Source organism: Symphalangus syndactylus, chromosome 17 (genome assembly GCF_028878055.3).
Source record: "Symphalangus syndactylus isolate Jambi chromosome 17, NHGRI_mSymSyn1-v2.1_pri, whole genome shotgun sequence".
NCBI lineage: Eukaryota > Metazoa > Chordata > Mammalia > Primates > Hylobatidae > Symphalangus > Symphalangus syndactylus.
Genome location: NC_072439.2, coordinates 73,263,578 through 73,289,519, shown reverse-complemented (window position 1 = coordinate 73,289,519; position 25,942 = coordinate 73,263,578). Strand labels below are relative to the sequence as shown.

The 25,942-nt window shown below is 35.3% G+C and overlaps 1 protein-coding gene across 4 annotated transcripts in view; it reads left to right on the top strand.

Moving 5' to 3' along the window:
- PLD1 (phospholipase D1) overlaps positions 1-25,942 on the top strand; it is a 210,283-nt gene that overhangs the window by 161,239 nt on the left and 23,102 nt on the right. For all 4 annotated transcript variants that reach the window (XM_063621672.1, XM_063621673.1, XM_063621671.1 and 1 more), the window contains 3 exons: positions 5,023-5,136; positions 7,155-7,204; positions 25,396-25,530. In XM_063621672.1, the coding sequence (XP_063477742.1) occupies positions 5,023-5,136; positions 7,155-7,204; positions 25,396-25,530 (299 nt within the window). The remainder of the gene's footprint in view (positions 1-5,022; positions 5,137-7,154; positions 7,205-25,395; positions 25,531-25,942) is intronic.

Here is a 25,942-nt window from a genome sequence, read left to right as displayed (position 1 = left end):
GGAAGTTAACACATTTAAAGGGAAAAATGATTTGATGTTTTATAGCATTGGCCTGCCACATTTTTATTCTCTTATAACATTGCATTGGGGCCATTTTAACACAGTACCAGAAATATTGTGCTTCTGATCCTTCATAGTGGTCATTTTTAGTGGCTACAAGATGATCATTCCATTGACTGGCTAAACAAATAATTTAGTTAACCATCCCTTTATTATTGGACATTTATTTCCAATTTTTAGCTATTATACATAGCACTGCCATAAGAGTTAGTGAATTTTGAAGAAAAACTTTTAACAAGAAGCCTGAGAATGCTGTTTTATAGAAATTGCTTTGAACTAATGTGGATGAAGTGATTGCTGGCATGATGGGTAGTTATCCAGGGTTTAGTGCCATTATCTTGCTTTTAAGATCATAAATATTATATACACTAGGGGCTCAGATTCTTACCTTAAGCTGATTGCTATCATTTCCACAACCCGCATGTTGTGAGGATTCAGTCTTTCCGAAGGACGTTAGATTCCTCAGCAGCTGGAACTCTTGTCCTCTGTGGATTGGATCAAGGAGCAGATTGGACATAGTGTCCCATGGAATCTTCTGTGCTTTGGCTTACATTCAACCACAATTTTGCGTTTGAAATACCAGAACCCTTTTTTCTACAGCAGTGAAAATCTAAATAGTTTCCACTAGTTTGCTGAACACAGTTTAAAATTTTCATCATTCAGGAAATTTATGAGCTACTATATTGTAAAATAGCAAAGGGCTTGATATTGAGCTAAGAGAGTCCTAAAAACAAGAAAATGTGAATATTCTGATTCCTACAAACTGAAATTTGCAAGAATGTTTTATAACATTTTTATAGGACATTTCTCAATATTGTACATATGAGATCTCCCTTACAAAATCATTTTTGTTTAAAAAAAAGATAGAACTGTCTCTTACAAACCTCATCACAAACATTTGTGTCAAAGACCAGCAATACCACTTGTAAGATTTTTCCAACAAATGTGAAAAATTACTTTTGTTAGTCAGCATAAATATCAAAATAGTTACTTCGAAATAGAAAAAAAAAATTAGAAGAAATTTAAATACCTATCAATAGAGAACTGGTTTAAATATTAAAGTACAGATACATGGTAGAATATTACCTCCCTGTTCTTAAAAAGTAACTATGTTCTGGCCAGGCACAGTGGCTCACGCCTGTAATCCCAGCACTTTGGGAGGCCGAGGTGGGTGGATCACAAGGTCAGGAGATTGAGATCATTCTGGCTAACATGGTGAAACCCCATCTCTACTAAAAATACAAAAAATTAGACGGGCGTGGTGGCGGCCGCCTGTAGTCCCAGCTACTCAGGAGGCTGAGGCAGGATAATGGCGTGAACCCAGGAGGTGAAGCTTGCAGTGAGCCAAGATTGCGCCACCCACTGCACTCCAGCCTGGGCAACAGAGTGAGACTCCATCTCAAAAAAAAAAATAAAAAAAAATAGTTAACTGTTTTCTGATGTGGAAGGATTTCCAAGATACCCTGTTGAATGATAAAAATCATGTTCAGAAAAATGTTTAAAGTGTTTATAGTATTCTAATATTTGTGTAGAAGGAAAAAATACATATATTCTTATAAATTCATACACTATTTCTAAAAGAACATGGAGGAAACTGTTAACAGGAGTTGCCCTCAGGATGAAGGAGTGAGAGAGAATTTTTTTCACTGTATAATCATCTACCTCTTACATTTTGTACTATGAGCATATGTTACTCATTTGAAAGTAACCTATTTGGTAGTTCCTCAAAATGCTAAACATAGAATGACCACATGACCCAGCAGTTCCATTCCTGAATATAAACCCCAAAGAACTGAAAACAGGGACTCACAGATACTTATGCTAGTATTAATAGCAGTGTTATTCACAATAGCTAAAAGGTGGAAACAACACAAGTATCCATTAACAGATGAATGGGATATGTACATACCATGGAATATTATTCAGTCTTAAAAAGGAGGGAATTCTGAAACATGCTACAACATGGGTGAACCTTGAAGATGTTATGCTAAGTGAAACAAGTCGGACATAAAGGACAAGTATTGTATGATTCTAATTATATGCAAAATCCAGAACCGGCAGATTCATAGAGACAAAGCAGATTAGAGGTTTCCATGGGGTGCAGGTGGGGAAAAACAGGGTAGTTATGACTGGATAGTCACCGAGTTTCTGTCTGGGATGTTGAAAAGGTTTGGGAATAGATCATCATGATAGTTGTACAACATTGTGTATGTAATTGATGCCACTGAACTGTACACTTAAAAATGGGGGCTGGGCGTGGTGGCTCACGCCTGTAAGCCTGGCACTTTGGGAGGCCGAGGTGGGTCACCTGAGGTCAGGAGTTCGAGACCAGCCTGACCAACATGGAGAAACCCCGTCTCTACTAAAAATACAAAATTACCCGGGTGTGGTGGTGCATGCCTGTAATCCTAGCTACTCGAGAGGCTGAGGCAGGAGAATCACTTGAACCCGGGAGGTGGAGGTTGTGGTGAGCCGAGATCGCGCCATTGCACTCCAGCCTGGGCAACAAGATCGAAACTCCGTCTCAAAAAAAAAAAAAAAAAAGGGTAAAATAGCAAATTTTATATTATATGTATTTTACCACAATAAAATGTAATTTAATTTAAAGACATAAAATATAATTTTATTTAAAGAAAAAAATGTATGTAATATATTATATACATTTTACAAATAAAATGTAATTTAATTTAAAGAAAAAAATTCCTGATCAGCTTAGCCTCTTCTCTACCAGAAACTTCCCCAGAAACATTTTTCCAACCTGATCCCATCCTCCTAAAGCAAATAATACCGAGTGCATAGCATGTGCAAGAGTCTTTGATTGGGCACTGCCAAAACCAGAAAGATATGTGGGCAGGCATCCTGTGTTTCAAAGGAGCTTATCACATAGCCTAGAGAGCAGATGTGTGTGTATCACTATCATGTAAAGCAGAAAGAGTGCTGAACAGACATCCTAGCCATGTGCTATGAGTGCCGAGGCAAGAATAAACCAACTCTGACTGGAAGGGCCAAGATGGCTTGGCAGAGGAAATAGCCGATAAGGTGACCTAGAAGAAGTGGGATTCATTGGAGGCCCAGAAGGCTGATGAGCCAAGCTTTATTAGTAGGAAGGTGTACCTCTGAACAAAGGGTGTTAGTCTCCTGTCACTGGGCTGTGGTTATGGGAGGGTTATACTGTAAGACAGTATAATCCTGAATTCTGAAAAGGTAGTTGAGGCCAAATGACATCCATTTTTAAGTGTCCAGTTTAATTTATTTTGACTTTCAAATGTTGGCTGTGGGGACATAGCTTAATAGCTTAGGCTTTTTTTTTCTTCTCTGTTCTTTTTCACTATCCTGCTCACCATTTAGGGATGTGAGCCTTTTATTCTTATCGAGCAGCAAACTTGAACAGTTTACATTTTTTAATGTCTTCTTTCCAACTCAAACTATGTTTGCCATCTAGTGATTGATCCATGCCATTACAACAACCTACTTAAGATCCTTGTTTCTTAGCACAGCAGCCAAACTCACAGGCCTCCAAATTTCATTGTTGGTAGTCATTTCTGCCCTGAACTTCTCTTTCCACCTGCCCTGACATCGATGTTAGAGACATCAGTAATAAAACCTGATCCCTAAAGAGTACTGATACTATTCACATGAAAGAAAAATTTAGTTGTTTAGAAGAAAATGCGCTTTAGAAATGAGAACTTTAAGTAGGATCTGACTTGAAAATTAACCAATAACAACACCTTTGTGTGACTGTAGTCCTCCCAGATATCCCAGCGAGATTCATTTATCACAGTGTATGTCACATTCCTTTCGAGGCTTTTTCTTTTTCCTGTATATCCTATAAATAGAGACAAGAACGTTAATAATAGCTTTTGATTCTGAATAAGTGGTACCTATTTGGAGCATACATCAAATTTCTGATTTTCTGAATGCCTATCAAAGAGAGAAAGCTACACTTTCTTCTTCTATTGTTATATCATTGAGTAGAATTCATTTTCCTTCAAAGGTTGTCATTAATCACTTGAGACAATGGGACATGAAATATTGTGTTGTATGTGCAGGGGACTTAAATATACATATTGGCCACTCAGAATTTTTTTTTTTTTTTTGAGATGGAGTCTCGCTCTGTCACCCAGGCTAGAGTGCAGTTGCATGATCTCTGCTCACTGCAAGCTCTGCCTCCCGGGTTCACGCCATTCTCCTGCCTCAGCCTCCCGAGTAGCTGGGACTACAGGTGCCCGCCACGACACCTGGCTAATTTTTTTGTATATTTAGTAGAGACGGGGTTTCACCGTGTTAGCCAGGATGGTCTCGATCTCCTGACCTCGTGGTCTACCTGCCTCGGCCTCCCAAAGTGCTGGGATTACAGGCGTGAGCCACCGCGCCCAGCCGGCCACTCAGAATTCTTAAAGGGCCTAGGGTAACATTTTACAGCTGAAAACTCAGAGTTTCTACGTAGATAATGATGACTTCTGTTTTGGAAAATGTAATGGATCCAGTGTGTCTTTTTGCCGCTGCGATCTAGGCTGTGAGAACTGATTTACTCAACAATTATTAACTCAATGTCTACTATTTCCAGGGCTCTAGCTAGGTACTGTGTTAACTATTAAGATAACTTCTTTTTCCGAAACTTTGTTATAGCCTCCCCTACCCGCCTCTTTCCATGGGATACAAGCAAGGATTTCTTACACTGTATTTTGTCCCACAAGTGATTATGCTGTAGAGAGACAATGGGTACAATTTCTACTTTACTGCCAAGTTTAGCTTGTTATTCAGGCTATGAAGCGATAGCCTGGATGACAGCTTCTGTCCTCCAGTCCAACAGCATACCCTCCCAAGTCCTGAAATGGGTCAGAATGTATTGTAGGAAGCCATTCACTCAATCTCAAAACCATGTGAACTGCTTGGCTGTCATCTAAAACTGATACTACCTTTTATTTTTTGGGTGAATTTCTCTGCATCTGACCTTTGCAGGGAAAACCAGAAATACCGGGTATATGTCGTGATACCGCTTCTGCCAGGGTTCGAAGGAGACATTTCAACCGGCGGAGGAAATGCTCTACAGGCAATCATGCACTTCAACTACAGGTGCCAAAACTCTAAGTGGTCTGTTTTGAGCTTTCGGTCATGCATGTAAGCTGATGAAGGAAATGGGTGTTTCTCCACATCCATTCAGTGGAGTGAGGAACAAATGAACACTTTATTTCACTTTCAAATCTTGGCCCGTTTGCTAGTTGATAAAATTCAAGTGGAGCCTACAATGATAAATGATTGGCCTAAGACATGTGGCAAACATAAAAGAACTAAAATATTAGTCCTTCTTGTATAGTTATTGTCTATTTCTATATATGTATGATGTCGATTAAAACTTATCTTTAAGTGGTTAAATAGCTATTGAGCTTTACATGTACTTTGCAGTAAATAGAGAAAAAATTAAATGCCTGAAATGCTATGATTTGCTTGTGTTTGGTTATGATTCTTTAGGTAGCAAGTCCTTCTACAAGGTTGATAATGATAGCCTCTGTTAGTAAATAAATTCCCGGAATTTTGTTTTCTCTACCACATCTTTGTTAAAATTTTAGCGAAAGTTTTCTGCTTGATATTTTTAAAAGCTGAGTTTTTATATTTATTTAAAAGGGCACACTTGGGTTCCTCTTGAGGCTTCAGATTTGGCCAGTGGAGCATTATAAAAGGGCTGGAAAGTGCTAGCTGGTGGGTTGGGGGAACACAGGCTAGAGAGCCTGCATAGGAGGAGACGGAAAGGCACCTCTGACCTTCTCTCAGGGTCACTTAACCAAAATCTCTTATTTTTCTGAACCACCTGTAGTTTCTCACCTTTCTCATCAAACCCTTCTGAAAGGTGGGAGAGGACGAATGATACTTTACATAGAACCTTTGGTAAGTAAAGCAGATTAGGGGTCAGGGCCTTGGTCAAATCGGGGATGGAGGCTTAGATGCCCTCCTGCTTGGGCCCCCTCCCCAGATGCTCCCGCTGGAGGATCTGTGCACAGTTCGAGTGCACCATTGTAGTGGAAATTTTTTTTAATCCTCTTTTTTCTCACTGACGTTTCAAGCTTGTATCTGTTTATCTGCCAGGATTTCAAGGAAAGATTTTTGTTTGTTTGTTTCCTCCAGGGTGCTTCTGCCTAGTTACAGTACAAGAGAGCTTTAACTGTGCTTTGGCCTATATACTTGGACTGCAGATTTGCCCATTTCTAATATTATCTGATTTATAAAATGATAAACAAAGCTTTTCAAGTATTTAAGGCTCTGACATAATGTTTAATTGAATTTTATCAATTTCATTTGCCATTCTAATATTATTTTTGCAATATTGTCAATTGTAATTGTTTTCTATGACTATTTTCTTGCCTTCAAACCAGCTGAACGAAATAACACATTTGGCTTTTGTTCAGAAACAAAAACTATAACCTTTTATTATGCAAAAACATCTCTATTTGCTGGCATCATCTTTAATAATATCAGCATTTCTCAGGCATAAGTATACTCTTTATTACTCTCATAGAGCAAGCAGATGAAGCATAGAATTTTTGGTTTTGTCAGATTTTATAATTCATCAATGATTATCAGAGTCTTAAGAAACAAAATCATTAGCAGAGTCCTTTATTTGAGACTATATTTTTCATTTTTAGTGGTTTTGCTGACTTTAGAGACAGCCCATTCTAATAGTTTAATTCATAAATTATTCTGCTAAGTGCTTGCCCTTTCACCTCTGAGAGCAATGTGATTCTGTAAGTATTCTTATCTACTGATGCATTCTAAATTTATCTTTGCTGTTACCCAGTTTTATAAGAGGGAAAGTTCATTCATGACCCATCTTTTTTTAATAGCCTCTCTTTCTGAAATCTAACATGAATTTTATAACTTTCCCATTGACCCACCTCAAAACAACTATCATGTCCCATTAGTAACATTACAAAGGTGATATTCATGTAACAGTTTTTAGCATTTAGAAATATATGTAGCATCTTCTCATAGAAGCACTTGTTCTGTTTTTACTTGTGTTAGGATTAAACCTACAGACGCTGCATGGGATTGGTTGTTTTGAAACCTCTGTAATTATTTTCTCGTTTACATATTTTCAGAACCATGTGCAGAGGAGAAAATTCCATCCTTGGACAGTTAAAAGCAGAGCGTAAGTAACTGCTTTTTTTCTCATATGATTGTTTTTTATTATGAAGGTGAGGTATCAGTAATCATTAATGTTTTCACAGTGTGATTATAGAACTCTATTTGTAAAAGGTACCCCACAAAATGTTCACCTGTAATAAAGTATTTATTCTCATTAAGTTGCCCAAACCATTATTCAAATGAAGACACCAAGACTAAATAGGTAATAAAAACTGAGCATCTTTATAATTTCTATTTATTTTTATTTATTTATAATTGTTTTGATAATAATATGAGGTAGTATAGTTGTTTGTTCTTCTTTATCTACTGGATGCAATTTTTTATACTTTTCAAAGACACTTTCACAGACATCTTTTTTTTTTTTTTTTTTTTTTGAGACTGGGTTTTATTCTTGTTGCCCAGGCTGGAGTGCAATGGCACGGTCCCAGCTCACTGCAACCTCTGCCTCCTGGGTTCAAGCAGTTCTTTTGCCTCAGCCTCCTGAGTAGCTGGGATTACAGGCGTGTGCCACCACACCCAACTAATTTTTTTGTATTTTTAGTAGAGACAAGGTTTCACCATGTTGGCCAGGCCTGTCTGGAACTCCTGACCTCAGGTGATCCACCTGCCACAGCCTCCCAAAGTGCTGGGATTACAAGTGTGAGCCACCATGCCCGGCCTCAGATGTCTTCTTAATTGATTCTTCTACCTAGTTCTTGGCTACAATATATTGTAACTAGGGGTTTACCTATCTATAGCTCCCTGAACTATGGGTTCAGCATATAGTGGGCACTCAATATTGCTCTGTATCTCTGTGCTCTATATCTTTGCTCTATATCTTTGTGTATCGATACAAACTAAGCTGGAATCAGATCCCAAGTTGTATGACTTCCAGTTCAAGTTGGGTCCAGATTGTAAAAACGTGGACAGCCACACTAAGAAGGCTAGGTTTTATCCAGAAGGCAAGAAGAGGTTGGTGGAAACCTCTGAGCCCCTGGAGCAAATTCATCAAACTGACATTTATATGAAGATTCATTTACTGTTGGTAAACAGGGTAAAGATGGTGGCAAGCAAGAGACAAAGGTGCATTGGTAATGGAAAAGGAGGGTCATGTGTGGATAAGATTATGAGGGAAGACTTGAGGGGATGTGGAAGCAGGAAAGGAAGGGAAGTGTCAGCTAATTCTGAGTTTCAATCCAATGGACCAAGAGAATGGAGCTGCCACAGGAGGTCTGGAAAAGGCAGGACTCATCCTAATCATGTGATGCCGTGTGATATGACCTTCAGATAGAATATAAACCTCAATTGAGATTTTTGAAGGAAGATTTTATTTTATACTGGTAGCCTCCCAAATGGGATGCACTGGATGATGTACTGGAATGTGGGTAGAAAATAATAGACTTTCCAAGTCTGTATATTTTTAGCTTAAAAGTAAGAAATTAGGACATCAGCAGGAATGGCAGAGGAAGGATCTCCAAAAATATAGTCCTACATAAAAGCAACAAAAATACTGATAAAAGTTGTCACAATCAACTTCTTTGGATGGGGAAATTAACTAAAGGCTTGTAACAATCCAAGGAGTGTTTAATCAAGAAAAACAGCTGAATCTTGGTAAGAATAGCAAGCTTTGTGGCATTTTAACTTGCCATATACCCATCTCCCTCTTCTTAGCTCCATGATAGTCTTAAAAGCCAACAGCTGCTCAAATCAGGGTGAAAAACCCGTAGCCTAGCAGCCATTGGAGGGAGCAGATCAGGGTTGAGGCTCCCATGTCCCAACAGTTCTCACATTGTCATTATTTGACCTGTCTGGCACTTCCCTTTAAACTCCCATCCTAAGTACTTATATTTATTTCACCTGACTCAGACCTTGCTAAGTGCAAGTAGACTTTTTAAAAAACCTGGGTGTTTATCAAAAACAATCAGCAACATTTATTTAGCATCACAGCTGACTGAAGAGGCGGTAACAGTTGAGTGAGCAAGAAGCTGACTAAAAATCTTAAGAGGAAAAGCTGAGGAAGGAGATCCCTTAGTGGGCACTAGAAACCTCCAACATATCCCTGGGAATCTGAAAGGTCATGGGTATGTGTAGGGCTGTGTGCACGCCCAGGGCAATGCACATGCTCGGGAAAGGATTGAGAAGGCCCTAAGCTCTCACCTCTGGCTGACCTTGAGGCTCTGTGCAAGCAGAAAGTGAAGCCTAAGGCAGAGTTATAAACTGCATGCCTGAGCATGTAAGGCCTGGGGCCCTCACACACATACACAGAGCCCCTCAGTAAAGTATAAGAAACTCATTTGGTACAGACATTTAAGGAATTGTATAAAGTGTGTTCTCTGGCCACAATGGAATGAAATTATAAATAACGAAAGGAAATGTTGGGAATTCACAGATAGGTGGAAATTATACAACATACTTCTAAATAACCAAAGAATCAAAGATACTTCAAAGGAGAGTAGAAAATATTTTGAGATAAATGAAAATGAAAACAACATATCCAAACTTATGAGAGGCAGCTATAGCAATGCTTACAATTAAATTATAAACATTTATATTATGTAATAGAAAATAAGAAATCTCAAATCAATAACCTAACCTTACATTTTAGGAAAGTAGAAAGAGAAAACTAAACCTAAAGCAAGGAGAATAAAAGAAATAACAGAGATTGGAGGAGAAATAAATGAGATAATAGAAAAAAATGGAGAAAACTAGTGAAACCAAAAGTTAGCTTTTTGAAAAGATCAACAAAATTGCATTTAGGTGGACTGACTAAGTCACAAATAGAGAAGACTCAAAGTACCAAAATCAGAAACTAAGAGGGGACATTACTACTGACTTTACAGAAATAAAATGGGGTGTAGAATACTATGAACAGTTGTATGCCAACAAATTCACCCAGATGGACAAATTCCTTTAAAGACACTGTATTAGTCAGGGTTCCCTACAGAAACAGAACCAATAGGAGATATATATAAATTGAGAAATTATATAAATATAACTTCTCAGCCTCCATAATTACCTGAGCCAATTCCTCATGATAAATCTTTTCATATATATGAAAGATATATGTATGAATATATATTTATATAATATATATTATATGAATATGTTATTTATTATATATTAAATAAAATATTTATCTATTAAAAATAAATATATATTATATCTAATTTATATAGATATTTTATCTAATATATAAAATATAAATTAAAAATTATATATAAATATATAATTTACATATTATATATTTATATATCCATCTATATAATATATATTCATATATTATTTACATGAAAACATTTTTTTTTTTCTTTTTTTTTTTTTTTTATTTAGGGTTTTAGGGTACATGTGCACAATGTGCAGGTTTGTTACATATGTATCCATGTGCCATGTTGATTTCCTGCACCCATTAACTCGTCATTTAGCATTAGATGTATCTCCTAATGCTGTCCCTCCCCCCTCCCCCCACCCCACAACAGTCCCCGGAGCGTGATGTTCCCCTTCCTGTGTCCATGAGTTCTCATTGTTCAATTCCCACCTATGAGTGAGAACATGCGGTGTTTGGTTTTTTGTCCTTGCGATAGTTTACTGAGAATGATGTTTTCCAGTTCATCCATGTCCCTACAAAGGACACGAACTCATCATTTTTTATGGCTGCATAGTATTCCATGGTGTATATGTGCCACATTTTCTTAATCCAGTCTATCGTTGTTGGACATTTGGGTTGGTTCCAACTCTTTACTGCCCAAGGTAATTTATAGATTCAATGCCATCCCCATCAAGCTACCAATGACTTTCTTCACAGAATTGGAAAAAACTACTTTAAAGTTCATATGGAACCAAAAAAGAGCCCGCATCGCCAAGTCAATCCTAAGCCAAAAGAACAAAGCTGGAGGCATCACGCTACCTGACTTTAAACTACACTACAAGACTACAGTAACCAAAACAGCATGGTACTGGTACCACAACAGAGACATAGATCAATGGAACAGAACAGAGCCCTCAGAAATGATGCCACATAGCTACAACTATCTGATCTTTGACAAACCTGACAAAAACAAGAAATGGGGAAAGGATTCCCTATTTAATAAATGGTGCTGGGAAAACTGGCTAGCCATATGTAGAAAGCTGAAATTGGATCCCTTCCTTACACCTTATACAAAAATTAATTCAAGATGGATTAAAGGCTTATATGTTAAACCTAAAACCATTAAAATCCTACAAGAAAACCTAGGCAATACCATTCAGGACATAGGCGTGGGCAAGGACTTCATGTCTAAAACACCAAAAGCAATGGCAACAAAAGCCAAAATCGACAAATGGGATCTCATTAAACTAAAGAGCTTCTGCACAGCAAAAGAAACTATCATCAGAGTGAACAGGCAACCTACACAATGGGAGAAAATTTTTGCAACCTACTCATCTGACAAAGGGCTAATATCCAGAATCTACAATGAACTCAAACAAATTTACAAGAAAAAAACAAACAACCCCATCAAAAAGTGGGCAGAGGACATGAACAGACACTTCTCAAAAGAAGACATTTATGCAGCCAAAAAACACATGAAGAAATGCTCATCATCACTGGCCATCAGAGCAATGCAAATCAAAACCACAGTGAGATACCATCTCACACCAGTTAGAATGGCCATCATTAAAAAATCAGGAAACAACAGGTGCTGGAGAGGATGTGGAGAAATAGGAACACTTTTACACTGCTGTTGGTGGGACTGTAAACTAGTTCAACCATTGTGGAAGTCAGTGTGGCGATTCCTCAGGGATCTAGAACTAGAAATACCATTTGACCCAGCCATCCCATTACTGGGTATATACCCAAAGGACTATAAATCATGCTGCTATAAAGACACATGCACACGTATGTTTATTGCGGCACTATTCACAATAGAAAACATTTATATATAGATAATACATGATATATTTATTATATATTATATATATGTATAGATGTATATTTTATGTGCTATATATAAATAATATATAAAATTTTATAATATATAAATATATATTTCATATATTATATATATTATATATAACATATAATATATTATATATATTATATATAACATATAATATATTATATATATTATATATAACATATAATATATTATATATTATATAACATATTATATGTTATATATTATATATAACATATAATATGTTATATATTATATAACATATTATATGTTATATATTATATATAACATATAATATATTATATATAACATATATAATATATTATTTATAACATATATAATATATTATATATAACATATATTATATATAGTATATATTATATATTATATATAATATATTATATATTATATGTTATATATTATATATTATAGATTATATATGTTATATATAATCTATAATATATAATATATAACATATAATATATAATATATAATATATAATATATGATATATAACATATAATATATAATATATAATATATAATATAATATATATAATATATAATATATATAATATATATTATATATATTATATATTATATAATATATATTATATATATTATATATTATATAATATATATTATATATATATAATATATAAGAAAAGATTTATTATGAGGAATTGGCTCAAGTAATTACGGAAGCTGAGAAATTCCACAGTCTGCAACCTGGATACCCAGGAAAGCTGGCTATGTAATTCTCATCCAAGTCTGAAGGCCTGAGAATCAGAGGAGCCAATGGTGTTAATCGCAGTAAAAGGGTAAGAGCAGACCGAGATTCCAACAGAAGCAGAAGAGCAAGAATCAAAAGGCATGAATTCCTCTTCCATCTGTCTTTTGATCTCCTCTGGCCCTCAATGGATTAGATGATGCCCAGCAGCATTGGGGAGGGCAATCTACTTTAATGAATCCACGAATTCAAATGCTAATCTCATCCAGAAAACCCCTCACAGACACACTCAGAAACAATATTAAACTGGGCACCTCTTGGCCCAGTCAGATTGATACATACCATTAATGGTATTGTATTAAAGACACAAACTCCCAAAAGTGATTCTAGAAAAAATTGAAATTCTAAATAGAGCAATAACAAGTAAAGAGATTAATTTAGCAATCAATAATCTTCCCACAAAGAAAAGCCCGGCCCAGTGGCTTTGCTAGTTAGTTCTACCATCCATAATAGAATTAACACCAATCCTTCACATACTTTTCCCCAAAAATAGATAGGAGAAAGGAATACAGTTATGTGTTGCATAATGACATTTAAGTCAACAACAGATTGCAGCATGATGGTGGTCCCATAAGATTATAATGGAGCTGAAAAATTCCTATCACCAAATGATGTCACAGTCATACCCATGGCATGGTACAATTACTTTATTTTTAAATAAATTTAAAAATTTAATGTAGCCCAAGTGTACAGTGTTTATAAAGTCCACAGTAGTGTACAGTAATAATTTAGGTCTTCACATATATTCACCACTCACACCCAGAGCAACTTCATTCATGGTAAGTGCTCTATATAAGTGTATCTTTTTTGTTGTTGTTGTTGAGATGGAGTCTTGCTCTGTCACCCAGGCTGGAGTGCAGTGGCACAATCTTGACTCACTGCAAGCTCCACCTCCTGGGTTCACGCCATTCTCCTGCCTCAGCCTCCTGAGTAGCTGGTACTGCAGGCGCCTGCCCCCATGCCCAGCTAATTTTTTTTTTTGTATTTTTTTTAGTAGAGACGGGGTTTCACCATGTTAGCCAGGATGGTCTCAATCCCCTGACCTCGTGATCTGACCGCCTCGGCCTCCCAAAGTGCTGGGATTATAGGCGTGAGCCACCATACCCGGCCAGTTAAGTGTATCATTTTTGATCTCTTATACCATGTTTTTACCATGCCTTTTCTATGCTTAGATTCACAAATACTTGCCGTTAAGTTAACTTGCCTACAGTATTCAGTATAGTATCATGCTGTACAGGTTTGTAGCCTAGGAGCAATAAGCTATACCATATAGCCTGGGTATGTAGTAGAATATATGATTTGTGTAGTAGGTTTGTGTAATTAATTAAACTTTATGATGTTCAAACAATGACAAAATCACCCAATGACACATTTCTCAGAACGTATCCCCATCATTAAGCAATGTACTACAATACTTCCCAACACATTCTATGAGTCCAGTATTATCCTGATACCAAAACCATAGTCATTATAAGAAAAGAAAAGGGCCAGGCATGGTGGCTCACACCTGTAATCCCAGCACTTTGGGAGGCTGAGACAGGTGGATCACGAGGTCAAGATATCGAGACCATCCTGGCCAACATGGTGAAACCCTGTCTCTACTAAAAATACAAAAATTAGCTGGGCATGGTGGCATGCACCTGTAGTCCTAGCTACTCGGGAGGCTGAGGCATGAGAATCGCTTGAACCTGGGAGACTGAGGTTGCAGTGAGCCAAGATTGCACCACTGCCACTCCAGCCTGGTGACAGAGTGAGACTGCGTCTCAAAAGAAAAGAAAAGAAAGCCATAGATCAATCAGATCAGTATTCCTTGTGAATGTACCACAAAATTCCTCAGTGAAATACTACTAAACTGAATCCAACAGTATAAAAAGGATTATACATCATGACCAAATGGGGTTTTTCCCAGGAATGCATGGTTGGTTTTAACATCTGAAAATCAATCAGTGTAATGCATCATGTTAATAGAACAAAGGACAAAAACCACACATAATCATCTCATTAGACACAGAAAAATTATTTGTCAAAATCCCAAACACTTTCATAATTAAAACAAAACAAAAAAACCTCAACAAACTAGGAATACATGGGAACTTCCTCAGCCATGTAAATGGTATTTGTAGATGTCACATATAAGCTGACATCATACTTAATGGCAAAAGACTGAAAGCTTTCCCCTCTATGATCAGTGACGAGATGAGAAAGTTCACTCTTGTCAACATCGTACTGGAGGTTTTAGCCACAACAATTGAGCAAGAAAAATATATATTTTTTAAAGGGAAAGGAACAGGAAGAGTAAAACTACCTCTTTTTATAGATGACATGATCTTGTATGCAGGAAATTCTAAGAAATTCACACATACTATTAGAGATAATAAATTAGTCTAGCAATGTTTCAAGATACAAGATGAATATACAAAAATCAATTCACTTTTATACTCTAGCAATGAGTAAACTGAAAATGAAATTAAGAAAACAATTTGATTTAAAATAGCATCAAAAGAATTAAATATTTAGGAATAAATTTAATAAAGGTAGTGGAAGATACATACACTGGAAATAAAACATTGAGAGAGATTAAGGAAGATCTAAATAAATAAAAAAATACTCTGTGTTAATGGATTGACAGACTTAGCATTGTTAAGATGGCAGTACTCTCCAAATTTACCTATACGTTCAACATAATCCCTACCAAAACCCCAACTACCTTTTTGAAAAAATTGACAAACTAATCCTAAAGTTCATGTGAAATTTCAAGGCATTTAGCATTGCCAAAACAATCTTGAATAAGAACAAATTGGAGGTGTCACATACGTGATTTCAAAACTTGCAGCAAACCCACAATAATAGTGTGCTACTGACATAAAGTTAGACTTACAGATCAACTGAATAGAGTTGAGAATCTAAAAATAATTCTTATGATTATGGTCAATTAAATTTCAGCAAGGTGGTACCAAAACAATTCAATGGAGAAAGAATAGTCTTTTCAACAATTGGTGCTGGAAAAACTAGATATCCACGTGCAAAAAAAGAAAAAAAAAGAAAAAAGAAGTTTAACCCCTACCTCATACCATATACAAAAATTAACTCAATATGGATCAAAGGCCTAAATGTAAAAACTAAAACTATACATTTCCCAGAAGAAAATAATAGGCATAAATCATTGTGACAATGCCTTCTTGGATTTTACAGCAAAAGCACAAGCAAACATAAAAAAATAGATAATTTAGATTTCATCAAACATGAAAGCTTGAAAGCCTTTGTGCTCCAATGAACATTATCAAGGAAGTGAAAACACCCCACAGAATGGGAGAAAACTGTTTGCAAATCATATGTATAAGGGACTAGTGTACAGAATATATAAAGATTTCCTACAATTCAATAATAAAAATAACTCAAAAAATAAAAAATGGGCAAAGCAGCTAAACAGGTATTTTTCCAAAGAAGATATTCAAATGGCTGGTAAGTGCATGAAAGAAAACTCAATATCAGTAGTCACTAGAAATTCAACTCAAGCCCACAGTACAACCTCACACCTTCACATTTACTAGGATGGCCATAATAATAATAATAATAAAGTATTGGCAAGGGTGTGTAAATAGTGGAACCCTAATACATTACTGTTGGGAATGAAAAATGGTACTGCTTCTTTGGAAAGCTAGTTTGGCATTTCTGCAAAAGTTAAATATAATTACCCTATAACCCAGCAGTTCTCCTTAACATGTACTCAAATATTAAAAACAAATGTCCACACAAAAATTTGTACATGAATGTTTATAGCAGCATTATTCAGAATAGCCAAAAAGTGGAAACAACCCAGTGTCCATTAACTGATGAATATATAAACAAAATGGGGTGTATCCATACAGTGGAGTATTTAGATGTAAAAAGGCATGAACTGACACATACTACGTCACAGATGAACCCCGAAGATCTTACACTAAGTGAAAGAAGCCAGGCACAAAAGGCCACATCTTGTCTGGTTTCATTTTTATAAAATGTCTTCAATAGGCAAATCCATAGAGCCAGTTAGTAGAATAATAGGGTGTAGGGGAGAGTGGAATGGGGTGTAACTGTTAATGAGTGTGGGGTTTTTTTGGGGGGTGATAAAAATGTCTTAAAATTAGGTGGTGGTGAAGGTTGTACAGCCTTGTGAATGTACTACTTGTAAAACATACTGATCTGTGTACACTTTAAAGACGAAAATTTTGTAGTATAAAATTTATAAATTATAAGAATTTTTAAATGATTTGGAAACTTTAAATACAAATTTAAAATATTGACAAGTTAAAAATAGTGACAAGCTTTTAGTACATGTATATAATTTCAAAATAGGCATATATACATATACTGGTGTTGTGTGTTCAGTAATTTTTCACTGATGGTCTGCTCAACCTACAAAACTTTTGTAAGCAGCTTTAGACAAAAGATATGTACATCACCAATAACGAATACTTCCAAAAGTTGCATCTCATTGTATCTAGGACAGAGATTTGCCAGAGTATTATCTCTGTCTCTATTTTCTAATGGCCTAAAATGAAGATGATAGTGAATGAGTAAATTTATAAAAGATATATCGGTAAAATAAAATCGGGGAAATAATTCAGCACTGGCAGTGGCTTGTAAAAATGCACAGGTGAGGATATAGGAATCAAAACAGCTTATTATTGAGTTTCTCAACAGTAAAAATGTCCTGAGCTTATTATAAAGTATTTCCTTTGACTCTGGACCCTTTTCTTGCCTTTGCCTATTCAAGGGTACAAATTGGATTTTAACACAAGAAGTAATTTCAGTGCTAAGCCTGTTTATAAAAAGATTTCCAAGTACCTTGGGAACAGTCAAAATAAGGCATCTCAGTGGGGAAAATGTTCATATGCTAGACAGAGAGATAAGATTAATTACATAATGCCTGTTTCTAAAGTACAAGGTTGTATTGTTGGCTTTGTTTTTGTATATGCAGTGGGTTTTAAATACATGAACTAGCTAATCTAATTGGATAGAGAAATATAGTTCTCTACTGTTTTAATTATTTAGAATAACAAAACTGCTGCTATGAATATGTTAAAATTCCTGAAAAGAAAACCAGCAACTATTAGTATATAATTATCTGATATACCAGTCTTCAGAGATTTAATGTTTAATTTAAAGCATTTCTTTATTGTTTTTATAATTTTTGTTAATTTTGGTATTTTAGCAGCCCATTTAGTATAATTTAAGATAAGGGCCAGAAGTTTTCAATCAGGATTAGGTACGTACATACACCAAGTGCTACAAGTTTTTAAGTAACAAAAGCCTGTAACAATTCTTGATGTCCTTTCAGGAAATTTCCTTATAAATATTGAGTCTATTGTATTGAATTTCTCTTCTTTTTTTTTTTTTATTATACTTCAGGTTCTGGGGTACATGTGCATAACGTGCAGTTTTGTTACATAGGTATACACGTGCTATGGTGATTTGCTGCACCCATCAACCCATCACTTACATTAGGGATTTTTCCTAATGCTATCCCTCCCCTAGCCTCCCATCCCCCGACAGGCCCCGGTGTGTGATGCACACACCAATGTTCACAACAGGTATGTCCTGGGATCTGAATAAATCTTCAGGTTCTCAGATACCTCCATGACATTATATAATTTGGGACTCTTTCTTATACTTGTTTATCTGTTTCTTCACATTAATGCTTATAAATGCTCCTGGCTTGCTCATATTTTCTTCAAAAAGCATATGTTTCTCTAGTATATCCTCATAACATAAATTAACGTCACTAACCTTTGTACCTATTATATGTCAAGGCAGTTTTTTTCACAGAATAAAGTACTGGCTGAAATATTTTCTCTATTTGTTTTTTCTTCTTTCCATATAGAGTTCATGGTGAATTTATTCACGTCGTAAATGGGTGTCCCCATAGCATTTGACAGGCCACACTCACATTTGTCCAAAATGTCCACTTTCTGGCTAGGAACCATTATCTTTCTTTTAGATCATGTTACTGGAACCAATTGTTAACTCTCTTCCCAAGGCCATTTTTCACAAAGAAATAAAGATTTAATTACTTCATAAGAGTTATTGCATAATCAAGGATGAGTGGGAAGTAGGTATGGACTGTGGGCTGACAGGCTGTCTTACTAATTGATGTTTTGCTGATACTCTCTAGGCCTGCTTTGGCATGGCACACAGATGTGCTTTAGAAAATTATGCATATGACATGTCCTAAACCTTCAAGCTGCTAACAGCTAGTCAGTTTCATTAATCTTAAAAAAAATTAATTTTGAAATAATCTCAAATTTATAGAACAGCTTCCAGGACTGCCATATATCCTTCATCCTAATTTCCCAGATGTTATAATAATTTTACTTTCTTTGCTTTATCATTCTCTCTCAATAGAAAGATACATTCATATATAGATGTTGGGATTTTTTTTTTACCCTGAGCCATTTTGGAATAAGTTGCAGCCATGATACCAATTTCCCCCTAAATATGTATGTGTGTTTCTGAGAAAACAAAGACATTCTCTTAAGCAAGTATAGTTCAAATATCAAAATAAATGAACATTGATACAATACTATTATCCAGTTTATAGACCTTATTGAAATTTTGCCAGTTGTCTTAGGAATGTTTTCATAGCAAAAGAGGAAAAAAGGCTTTTTCCTAGGCTAGAATTCAGTTCACAATAATTTGTGACATTAAGTTGTCACGTGTCTTTATTTTCCTTTAATCTGAAATTATCTTTCAATCATTTTGATTTTGAGGGGTGGCAGAGCGTTCATGATCTTGATGTTTTTGAAGAGTACAGGCCAGTTGCTGTGTAGACTGTCCCTCAATTTGGGTATGTCCGTTGTTTTCTCATGATTAGATTTAGGTCATGCTTTTTTGGAGCAGTATCACAGAAGTGAGGTTGTGTTCTTACGGTAACAGAGCAGGAACAACCTTACTGGTTATATTAACTTAGATCACTTAGTGAAGGTGGTGTCTGCCAGAATTCTCCACTATTTTCCCTTCATAATTAATAGTATTTTATAGGAAAATACTTTAGGTGTATATAAATATCCTGCTTCTTATCAACCATTGACCTCCTGGTTTTAGCATGCGTTAATTATTCTCTGAATCAATTATCATGATAGTTACCAAATGCTGACTTTGTGATTCCATCATTTTTTTTCTATATTTATTAGTTTCTTTTAAATTAATTAGTTGGAATTCTACTGTAAGGAAAGTTTTCCCTTTTTCCCCATTTATGTATTTATATTAGTATGGACTTACAGCTTCTTCTTTTATTCAGTGAGTTAAGATCTTGGAGTTCAGGTTGCGCAGGTTTGGCTAATGAGGGCCTTTTAAAGTTGGCTTGATGTTTTTTGGACGTGTCCCCACTAATCGTCTTCTTTTACTGGCACAACAACGTGTCCCAGACTCATATATTCCCAACATTAGCCCTGCAATCGGCCATTTCTCCAAGAAACCTAGGTTATTTTAGCGAAAAATGGTATTTATAAAGCAAAATCTGGGTGCTAGATGTGATCATTGCTACTAGAATATCACTACTTTGGGCCTTTGTACACACACACAAACCTATTCTCTCTCTTCCTTGTCATATGGAGATCTCCAATTCCAATCCCACAACATAGGATTCATTCTAGCCATCCCTCTTTTTATGTTTATAGCCCCTTTCTTTCACAGTGAGAAACACAGCTTCCATTATCCGCATCATATTTATGTATTTCCTCAACCTTTTAATACACAGAAAATAGGTTTGGGATTGCTGGCCCATACCACCGTGAAAAATGAATCTACTTACTAGAGTTTAACACTTGCTTATAGTGTTTTTTGCCTTTAGCCTAAGGGTATACACTCAAATGTCTGTGATCAAAAGTAGTTTGATTACGTTGTTAACTTGATTTGCTTGGATTATGTTATTAACTTCATTTGGTTTGGTTCATTTGCTTTGGTTTATATTACATTTCAGGGTTTTTTTTTTAATCTCTCTTGATTATTTTTTTGAATGCATGAACTATGCTTCCAATAGCCAGAACTATACAAAAAGCATATTTAAATAAATGCCATTCCTCTATACTTTCAGTTTCTACCCCAACCATCTTTTTCACCCTGTACTTATCCATCCCCTATTGGTCACCAATTTCATCAGTTTCTAGGTTAATCTTGTTGTGTTTCTTGGAAAAATGCTCAGATAGTTGTATATTTTCTTATTTCTCCTGATCTGTTTCACAAAAAAATATACTGCATATTCTCTTGTTCACCTTGTCTTTTCCATTTAACAGAATATCCTGGAAATCACTCCATATTAATTCACAGAGATCTTCATTTCTTGTAACACTGCATAGTCTTCCATATGTGGATTTGCGTTTATTCAATCACTGTGTTATGAATGGGCAATTAGATTGTCTTCAACAACCATTATATGCTTCTAACAGAACTATATACAATGGGTAACTGTGTATATATTAATATAGATACATACATTCTTATTTGTTGAAGGTATATATTTAGCATAAATTTCTAGAGTGGGATTGCTGGGTCAGGAGGTAAACACATAGGTAGCTTTGTTAGATATTGCTAAATGACCCTTCAAAAAATTTGTACGAATTTGCATTTTCATCACCAATATGTGAGAGAGTCTGTCTTCAACCCATTCTCACTAACAGAATATATTGTCCTACTTTTTATTTTTTGCCAGTCTTATAGATAACAAATGGTTTCTCAATGTCATTTTTATTTGCATTTCTATAATTATGAGTCAAGATGGATATCTTTTCAAATGTATCCTTTATGTGTGTGAATTGTCTATTCATGTGTTTTGCCCATTTTTCTATTAAGATTTTGATTTTCTTTTCCCTTCAATTATTTAGAGTTCTTTATATGTTAGGATTATCACCTCTATCTGTGACATGTACTGCAAATACTTTCTCCCAGTTTGTCTTCTGCCTTTTGTTTTTTGCTTGTGGTGTTTTGTGTCATGCAAACGTGTTGTTATTTTTTAATCTAACCAATTTACAAATCTTTTTTTTTTTTTTTTTGCCTCTGGATACTGACAAAGTCTTTCTTACATTTGAAGTATAGAGGAATTCACCCTTGCTTTCTTCTAACACTTGTCTGGTTTCATTTGCTTACATTTTTATCTCTGATCCATTTGGAGTTTATTCTTGTTTAAAAAAATGTGGAGTTTTATCTTTTTCAGGTGGCTATGGAACTGTACTAGCACCTTTTATTTAAAAGGCCTTGTCCTTATCATTTGAGCTGTTTCCTTTATCATATACAAATTTTCCTTATGTATTTGCATCTCTTTATGGACTTTCTATCCCATTCACTGATGTATCTGTCTATTTATCTGCTAGTTCTGCACTGTTTTAATTATACAGACTTTATACTATGTGTTAATATCTGATAGGGCTGGCTGGGCACGGTGGCTCATGCCTGTAATCCCAGCACTTTGGGAGGCTGAGGCAGGCAGATCACGAGGTCAGGAGGTCGAGACCATCCTGGCTAACATGGTGAAACCCTGTCTCTACTAAAAATGAAAAAAAAAAAAAAAATTAGCCAGGTGTGGTGGTGGGCGCCTGTAGTCCCAGCTACTCAGGAGGCTGAGGCAGGAGAATGGTGTGAACCCAGGAGGCGAAGCTTGCAGTGAGCCGAGATCACGCCACTGCACTCCAGCCTGGGAGACAGAGCGAGATTCCGTCTCAAAAAAAAAAAAAAAAAAAAAAAAATCTGATAGGGCTAATGACTCATAGCTTTTCTCTTCCATTTTTCTCAATTTATTCTTGCATGTTTATTTTTCCATACAAACTACAGGTTATCTAACTCCATGAGAACTTTTGGTATTTTTACCATTTTATATTACCTTATATTACATTACATTAATGTGATCTCATGTAATGTAATGAGATCACATTAAATTTATAAATTAACCTGGGAAGAGTTGACATCTTTCTAATGGTGAATTGTTCTATCCCAGAACATGAGCAATCTTTCCATTTGTTCAAGTCTACTCTCGTATCTTGATAGTTTTTTAACTTTTGCTTTATAAAAGTTTTGCACGTGAACCATTAAGTTTATCTCTTCTATTTTCTTTGTTGTCATTCTAAATGGGGCTTTGTCTGTGATTATATTCTCTAAGTGGTTATTGTTTTGTGTGTATAAAGGCTATTGATTTATATGTGTTAATTTATATCCTGTTATTATATTTAATATTTTTATTATTTGATATAATTTTATTACTGATTCTTCAGGTATGTTTTCATAGTATCTGCAAGTGGGGATGACTTTACTTTTTATATGATTTCTCTTACACAACTGTATTGGCTGATACTTCCAAGCAATATTAAATAGTATTGAAAATATTATACCCACATATGCATATAAATATATAATACATATATTATATATATTTTCAGCATGTTAAGAAAGTATTCATCATTTCCTACTTTCTTCATTGCTTTTATCAGGAGTGGATACTGAATTGTGTCAAAAGCTTTTCAGCATCTGTTAAAATAATTATATTATTTTTATCCCTAGATTGATCAATATAATGTCTAATAGTGGATTTCCTCATATGAGCAGACTTGCATCCTGGAATGCATCTCACTTGGTCATGGTGTATTATTTTCTTAGTGTATACTAATCTTAAATAATAATCAAAGCTCTATGGCAGTGTCATTCAAAAACAATATCCCCTAGGGAACTTACTGAATTGATTTCTGCTGAATCAAAATTCTGTGAAGAGTCACAGGAATCTGCTTTTAACAAATTCCATAGAGGTGGTCTTTGTGCACACTGAGAACCACTGGTCTACTACACTGTTCAATGTGAATTTTAATGGAAATTATTGTAAAAAAATACTTACTTTAGCAAAAGTCCTGCTCCCTGATTCCTTTGAAAAGCTGCTTTGTATCTTAAACTTATAAATTCTAGATCATGATCCAGCTGTAGGACAGTAGGTGATACAGAGAAATTAAAAGGTAAAATATTTTTTAGTTTCAGCTGATACCTGAATATTCATTTATCCACTCACACATTTATTTAGCTTTTTTTTAGCACTGTGAAAGGATGAGAAACAAAGATGCGTAAGACCCAGTTCCTGTACAACAGTAGAATAAGTTGAGGATTATATAAATGTTTGTAAGATACTAGGCATTATTTAGAAATGTTTTCCAGGAATTTTATAGGTCTGAGGGGCTTAAAAAAGGAAATGGATCAGAAGAGACTTAAAAAAGGAGGTGATTCTTCAGATGAAGTGTCTTTCCAATATAACATTAACAAATGGGGGAATAAATTTCAAAAACCTCATTTACATGAAACTTTTTAGAAATGCATCTCTTACACATGGTGCACTAGTATACCAGCATTTCAACTCTCATCAAACACAGCTATACAATACCACTCATATATATATGAGGGGAGAGCTATCTCTGAATGGAGGCATCTCTATACATAACCTATGAATGAATTTCTTTCCAAGATACCCAAACTTAATAGAAACACTGAATAACATCAGTAGCAAAATAGAAACCATCAGTAATAAATGGAAACTTCAGTAAATGGGAGATGAACTGCCACCCTTCTATTAGCGTGCTTCCAACTCTCTTAAAGACAAAAAAAAAAAGTATGCTCTCTTTCTATTAGAATTTGTGATAGTTTGGTTCCACTCCATTTATTCTTGATATCAGACTTGCTTATCCAAGACAACTGCTGTGTGGGAGAAAGACCATAAAAATCCTGTGACTAACACTCACAACAGGGGTCATGATTATGACTTGGCTTAGGATGGAATGTATTTCTTCTTATCATGTGAATGGCCCCCATGTGATGAGATGGATGGCAATATTTTGAAGTACAAACCTGGTGCTGCTTGCTCTGAAGAAGTCTAATGTAGTAAGGATTCTTCTATTTCCTAATTTTAATGATCTAAAGGGAGGAGTGGTTTTTCATTGCCAAAATTTTTATTTACCCAAAGTCTGCAAAATTTAACTGATGCTTCATGCTGAATATGCTACAAATGATGTAGCATCAGGTGGTTTGGCACACACCTTGCATCTGATTCAAACTGCAGCAAGTGTCAAGCAGGATAGAAGCAAATGTCACACTGAAGTCTTGGTTAATCTATTCCAGCTCAGCTTTAACCATCACTCTTCAGTAGTTAACTCATCAAATCATTAAAATAAAATGTTCATATATGAATAGCTTTTTGGATTGCCTTAGCAAAGGGAAGACAGAAAACACTTGAATTAATATATATATATATATATATATATATATATATATGTATATATATAGAGAGAAGAGAGAAAGAGAGCCATTCAGACTGACAATATGAAATTCAGATACCAAAAATAAATCCTGGATGAATTCTGAAATAGAAAGCTTATACATATAATATACAATCTATTCTGAACGGTCTAAGTAGTATGTTTTGAGAAACAATAAGATTTAATGTACATTTATTGAGCTTGGTCATTAATTTTAATAATTTATTTTTAAATTTGCAGTTGGTAATCAGTGGATAAATTACATATCATTCTGTGGTCTTAGAACACATGCAGAGCTCGAAGGAAACCTAGTCACTGAGCTTATCTATGTCCACAGCAAGTTGTTAATTGCTGATGATAACACTGTTATTATTGGTAAGTACAGTATATGGTCTATAATTGTATTCCTTGCCAGTTGACTTACCCCATGCAAAAATGTTTGCTGCTGTTCCTCCTAAGCGTCCTTTGCATTTGAAAGAGACAGTAACACCATAACTAAAACATTTATGAAGCCATCCTTTTCTCTTATGTCCTTTCTAACCCATTTGTTGAAATTGTTATAGGTACAGAATAGGTGTATATATTCATGGGGTACATACAATGTTTTGATACAGTCATACAATTTATAACATCACATCAGGGTAATTGCGGTACCCATCACTTCAAGCATTTATCATCTCTTTGTGGACTAAACTATTTTTATCTGTGAGGAATCAGAGGTACAGAGCAATTAAATGGACTTCGTGATAATTGCAGCATTCAGAGGCAGCTGTTTAACCCAGTAGTC